Source organism: Polyodon spathula, unplaced genomic scaffold (assembly GCF_017654505.1).
Source record: "Polyodon spathula isolate WHYD16114869_AA unplaced genomic scaffold, ASM1765450v1 scaffolds_1864, whole genome shotgun sequence".
NCBI classification, from domain to species: Eukaryota; Metazoa; Chordata; class Actinopteri; order Acipenseriformes; family Polyodontidae; genus Polyodon; species Polyodon spathula.
In genome coordinates, this window is record NW_024473339.1 from 1 (window position 1) to 6,403 (window position 6,403).

The window sequence follows — 6,403 nt, forward strand, 5'->3', positions numbered from 1 at the left end:
ATTACCACCAACCCCTATGATTTCCCTATGATCAGTCAAGGGCAGATCACCGTCGCCAGCATTGACGACAAGGAGGAGTTGATGGCCACAGATGTGAGTTCCATTGATTAGCTTCGTTTAATGATTTTGCTGCCTCTTCTGGTTGCTGATGCGCCTCATGTTGTTTTTATTATCCAGTCTGCCATTGACATTCTTGGGTTCAACAATGACGAAAAATTGGGCATCTACAAGATCACTGGTGCAGTGATGCACTACGGTAACATGAAGTTCAAGCAGAAGCAACGTGAGGAGCAGGCTGAGCCAGACGGCACTGAAGGTAACTGAGTACAAGCAGCTAACAAGAAATGAAAGGCAGCCTTGCTATTGTGAGAGCCTGCAGAAATCATGCAGAGATAGCGCCGTTGCTTTTGCATTGCTGTTGAGACTGATGATCAGACATTAGATGAACACGCATTGCTTATCAAGACACGCACATCTCCTACTAAGCTACTCTATCCATTTCAACCAGTTTACACATCCGAGGTTACCAGGAGTCGTAAACGAGATGTTGTGTTTGGTTTCAGTGGCTGATAAAGTCAGTTATCTTCTGGGACTGAACTCCGCTGACTTGCTGAAAGCCTTGTGCTACCCGAGAGTGAAAGTGGGGAATGAGTATGTGACCAAGGGGCAGACTGTCCCCCAGGTAATGTGTTTGCTCTAGACCTCCATGCACATTGCACACAATTCAACTGAATGATATTCTCACTTAACACAACCTCTTTCATCTCATTAGGTCAATAACGCTGTTGGCGCTTTGTCCAAATCTGTCTATGAGAAACTGTTCTTGTGGATGGTTATCCGTATCAATGAGATGCTGGATACAAAGCAGGCAAGGCAATTCTACATTGGAGTCCTGGATATTGCAGGATTTGAGATCTTTGATGTAAGTTGGAGGTTTTCTGTATCATCATTTCCCTACTACAAACAGCTTTATTTATTTGTTGCTGGGATTTCATATATGTTTTTGTGTTTGTATTTAGTTCAACAGCTTGGAGCAGCTGTGCATCAACTTCACCAATGAAAAACTGCAACAGTTCTTCAATCACACCATGTTTGTACTGGAACAAGAAGAGTACAAGAAGGAAGGAATCATTTGGGAGTTCATTGACTTCGGCATGGACTTGGCTGCTTGCATTGAGCTTATTGAAAAGGTACGTCAGCAACGCTGTTAATAAATTCAACGCTCGCGTTGCCCTCTCTGCTGTTTCTCTCTTTCTAAAATTCATGTCTTTGTTTCCACCAGCCAATGGGCATCTTCTCCATCCTTGAAGAGGAGTGCATGTTCCCCAAGGCCTCAGACACTTCCTTCAAGAACAAGCTGTACGACCAGCACCTTGGGAAGTGCAACGCCTTCCAGAAACCTAAACCAGGCAAAGGCAAAGTTGAGGCCCACTTCTCCCTGGTGCACTATGCCGGCACTGTGGACTACAACGTCAACGGCTGGCTGGACAAGAACAAGGACCCCCTGAACGAAACTGTACTGGGGCTGTACGTGAAGTCATCTGTGAAACTGCTGGCCTTCCTTTATGCCAACAGCGCAGCGCCCGCCGCAGGTAATCAATCAATCAATCAATCAATCAATCAATCAATCAATCTTTATTTTATATAGCGCCTTTCATAGCGGAGCACCGTCACAAAGAGCTTTACAAGATGCAGCGACAACAAGATAATCCATAATACTACAAACACAGAGAAATGCATAATACATAATAGTAGCATAACACATGAACTAGTGCATTAAATACAGTGGAAAGAGCAGAATACAGGATAGCAGCAGAATACATGAAATAGTGCATTAAATACAGTGGAAAGAGCAGAATACAGATAGCAGCAGAATACATGAAATAGTGCATTAAATACAGTGGAAAGAGCAGAATACAGGATAGCAGCAGAATACATGAAATAGTGCATTAAATACAGTGGAAAGAGCAGAATACAGGATAGCAGCATAATACATGAAATAGTGCATTAAATACATTAAATACAGTAGGAAAGAGCAGAATACAGGATAGCAGCACAATACATGAAATAGTGCATTAAATACAGTGGAAAGAGCAGAATACAGGATAGCAGCATAATACATGAAATAGTGCATTAAATACAGTGGAAAGAGCAGAATACAGGATAGCAGCAGAATACATGAAATAGTGCATTAAATACAGTGGAAAGAGCAGAATACAGGATAGCAGCAGAATACATGAAATAGTGCATTAAATACAGTGGAAAGAGCAGAATACAGGATAGCAGCAGAATACATGAAATAGTAGCAGCAGAATACAGGATAGCAGATACATGAAATAGTAGCAGCAGCTAATAGCAGAAAGAGCACGGAGAGCAAGAGAGAACAGGTGGGTCTTGAGAGCTGATTTAAAGCGAGCGACGGCGGGAGCATCACGCACCAAAGCTGGGAGAGAGTTCCAGAGAGTCAGAGCCATGAAGCTGAACGAGCGTCTCTCCGAGCGTGGGGCGCTTTCGCTTGGGGATAACAAGCAGGCCAGAGTTGGAGGACCTCACCCTGCGGGCAGGGACACAGTGGGACAGCAGGTTGAGGAGGTACTCAGGATTTCTGAGATGGGCATCAGGCTTTACGCCTCCTAAAAGCAATTTAGGGGCAGCGTTACTGGAGTTTGCCACCCGAAAATCATTTGGTCCTCTAGCCCTATATCTCAAGACATGGCATAACAGTCATCTAGTGTAATATTTGCAAGACAGGTGTGTGATATCTACCTGAACTGGAGGCGTTCTTTCAGGACAGGAGTGATTGATGTCACGTCCCGATTAGCACAACAGTCTCTCTACTTCTGAGCGTGTTTACATTCTACAGCTCCAACTCACCCGAATGTGTACAAAGCAAATTGGTTTCAAAACAGTTGCTGTGTTCCAGCACTATCACCCTTTTATCATATGAGAGGTATTACGGCAAGCCGCCTCTATACTTCCACCTTTGTTCTGTCCGCTCAGCCACGTACAAAATCTCTGTTCTGCTCACTCTGTCACATGTACAGCCTTCACAAGAGCAGGTTTAGCCACACCAGTGACTTGTCTGTGTGAACCTTCATAACCTTTTTGTTAAACGTACAGTTTAAGCCTTCAAGGTGTTGCAGATTATCTGTGTCAGATTCTGGACGTTTCCAATGGTTTTCATTTTGTACACACATTGCTATTGAGGGTGAAGGGAGGGGTTCAGCCTGTTTTTCTACTGATTGTACTTCACCTGTCTGAGGTTTTGCTCTTTGCATTTAAAGATGCTGGTGGTGCGAAGAAGGGTGGCAAGAAGAAGGGAGGCTCCTTCCAGACTGTGTCTGGACTCTTCAGGGTATGTGTTCCTGCTTTACCTTTTTCTACTCTGCTAACATTGAATTGAAAAACGTGAACTCAATCTTCCAATGTTCATCTTTCTACAGGAGAACCTGAACAAGCTGATGTCCAACTTGAGGAGCACTCACCCTCACTTTGTGCGCTGCTTGATCCCCAACGAGTCAAAGACTCCAGGTACTTAAGATATTATAACGAGCGGGACTCTTCACTTTGACTCTGCTCATTTCTGACAAATGTCTAACTGCAATCACAGGGATTCAGGGCTGTGTTCAAAGGTTCGAAGGTTTGTTCGCTAGCCAGCAATTCAAAGGTAGATCTAAACCTTTGAAAGTTCCTCAGGAGGTATTTGGAATGGATTATTTTGAAGAGCCGTTTTCTTATATTTAAGTTATAAACACATGATTACTCTTCTATATAACATGTACTCTTCTTTACAGCCCTTATGGAAAATCATCTGGTTATCCACCAGCTGAGATGTAATGGTGTGCTGGAAGGTATCAGAATTTGCAGAAAGGGATTCCCGAGCAGAATCTTGTATGGTGACTTCAAGCAAAGGTATCAACACCTCTGAGTTTCCCTCTCATGAATGCTTTCTCATTCTCTTGCATTTCTCTGCGCAGCTATTCAAAGTGTATAATGACACTGATTCCCTGTTTGTGACACAGATACAAAGTGTTAAATGCAAGTGTTATTCCCGAGGGTCAGTTCATGGACAACAAGAAAGCATCAGAGAAGCTTTTGGGATCCATTGATATAAATCACGAGGAGTATAAATTTGGGCACACCAAGGTTAGTCTACATAATCTTTAAAATTATCATCACTTTGAAAATGTTATTGTCCAGTTCAAATTGATTGAAATGCCAACGGAAACCACATTACGCCTATGAAAGTCAATGCTTTTCAAGATGTTTATTGTTACATGATTAAGTGAACTCTGTTCTCCTAGTCTAATGGTGTGCCTTGCTAAGACAAAAGCCCGTTTTACCGTGAATCTCTTGAATGCAGGTCTTCTTTAAGGCTGGTCTGCTGGGTGTGCTTGAGGAGATGAGAGATGAAAAGTTAGCCAAACTCGTGACCAGCACACAGGCTCTGTGCCGGGGCTTCCTGATGAGAAAGGAATTCGTAAAAATGATGGAAAGAAGGTGATAAAGAAACCATGTGAAGCTCCTGTAATATACTGCAGATGTATCGTCATTTTTATAAATATAAACACACAAGCTACACGGCTACACTGCACATTTTGAAGAGTTTCCTCGGGCTTAAGGAAAAAATACGAACATGCGCAGTGCAGGGTCTAAACAGTCTGGGCATGCGCAGTACGCAAAGTAGGAACATTCGATAGGTAGCACAAATTGACGTGGACAGCGGCATTAGAGGGGAATCAGTACACTACAAACTAAATGAAGCAAAACACGCAGCGCAAGTGTCGTTTTGTAAAACCCCGAACCAGAATCGCTCTGCGCTTGCCAGCATCTGTAAAGCGTGTTCTGTAATTGACGGTTGCACAAACTACCTGATAGTAGAACTGTATTTCGACATCTGAAATTGCACACTGGGGACAGGTCGCTGTTTTAATGTCATATTTCCGCCATATACTTTTTACTCAATATTCGTTTTTCATTTATGCAACAGGAACGTTTAATAAACTTTGTTTTATGTTGCTACGGATACAATGCAAAACTATTTTAATATATTTAATACAATATGTTTGATTCAACCAGCACATTGCACACGTTTAAGATTTTGAAAAAAAAATTGATATTATCCTTAAGGAAACGTTTCAAGAACCACATATAAGATTGTTCCGCTTTTGTGAGTTAAAAAGAGTTTTACAAAAAGGCCAGTATATCATTTGTGCTCTTTTGTTCATGTGCTACAGGGAGTCCATTTTCACCATCCAGTACAACATTCGCTCATTCATGAATGTGAAACACTGGCCATGGATGAAGCTCTACTTCAAGATCAAGCCGCTGCTGAAGAGCGCCGAGTCTGAAAAGGAAATGGCCAACATGAAAGAAGAATTCGAAAAGTGCAAAGAAAATCTGGCCAAGTCAGAAGCCAAATGCAAGGCGCTGGAGGAGAAGATGGTTTCTGTGGTTCAGGAAAAGAACGACCTGCTGCTTCAAGTCCAGTCGGTATGTATCCATTCTTTATTACTATGGCTTATCATCCTTCCGATTCCTTTATCTCGTGTCGTGGACACTGCCTAGATGTGAGAGATTCATGATTCGTGATTCATTTTTGCCATATTTCTGTGCTGCCTCCTTCTGGAACAAACCAGTATATAAAACAAATAAACCAGTGCAAGGACCCATTTCCACTGGGGTTACCGATCAGAAAGACCACCAACACAAATCTAATGGAGAACCATTAAAATATATTCTTACTTAACTGCTGTACCTCAAAGACATTCCTAGGGAACAATTAATAATAAATGTGATTCAACATTTCCATCCCTGTTCCTTTATTATAACATTTATGATGTCTTTGCAGGAAGGTGAAAGTCTCTCTGATGCTGAAGAAAGATGCGAGGCGCTTATCAAAAGCAAAATCCAGCTCGAGGCAAAACTGAAAGAGGCAACTGAGAGACTGGAAGACGAGGAGGAAATGAACTCTGAGCTGACTGCCAAGAAGAGGAAACTGGAAGACGAGTGCTCCGAGCTCAAGAAGGACATTGACGACCTCGAGCTGACACTGGCCAAAGTGGAGAAGGAGAAGCATGCCACAGAAAATAAGGTGAGGATCTTAACTTATTTCTTCAAAAACTGAACAGAACATAAATCCATTGGTTTTGTAACCCTGACCCTAACTCTAACCCTAACCCTTTTATATAGGTTAAAAACCTTACTGAAGAAATGGCTACTCAGGACGAAAGCATTGCAAAATTAACCAAGGAAAAGAAAGCCCTCCAAGAGGCACACCAACAGACCCTTGATGACCTGCAAGCAGAGGAGGACAAAGTCAACACTCTGACCAAAGCAAAGACTAAGCTGGAACAACAAGTGGACGATGTGAGTGAAGCCTACAATGCAGACTCTCAATGGG

The 6,403-nt window shown here is 42.5% G+C and overlaps 1 protein-coding gene across 1 annotated transcript; it reads left to right on the forward strand.

The window, feature by feature from the left end:
• Positions 1-3: 3 nt before the first annotated feature.
• On the forward strand, positions 4-6,387 carry LOC121310221 (myosin heavy chain, fast skeletal muscle-like; the record flags this gene model as incomplete). The annotated part of the gene is made up of 14 exons (XM_041243523.1): positions 4-93; positions 178-316; positions 564-682; positions 773-922; positions 1,020-1,190; positions 1,283-1,592; positions 3,285-3,355; positions 3,444-3,531; positions 3,795-3,912; positions 4,023-4,146; positions 4,364-4,500; positions 5,238-5,493; positions 5,852-6,094; positions 6,193-6,387. Coding segments are annotated over 14 exons (2,211 nt in total), but the record flags the coding sequence as incomplete, so codon positions are not given.
• Between the last annotated feature and the right edge of the window lie 16 nt (positions 6,388-6,403).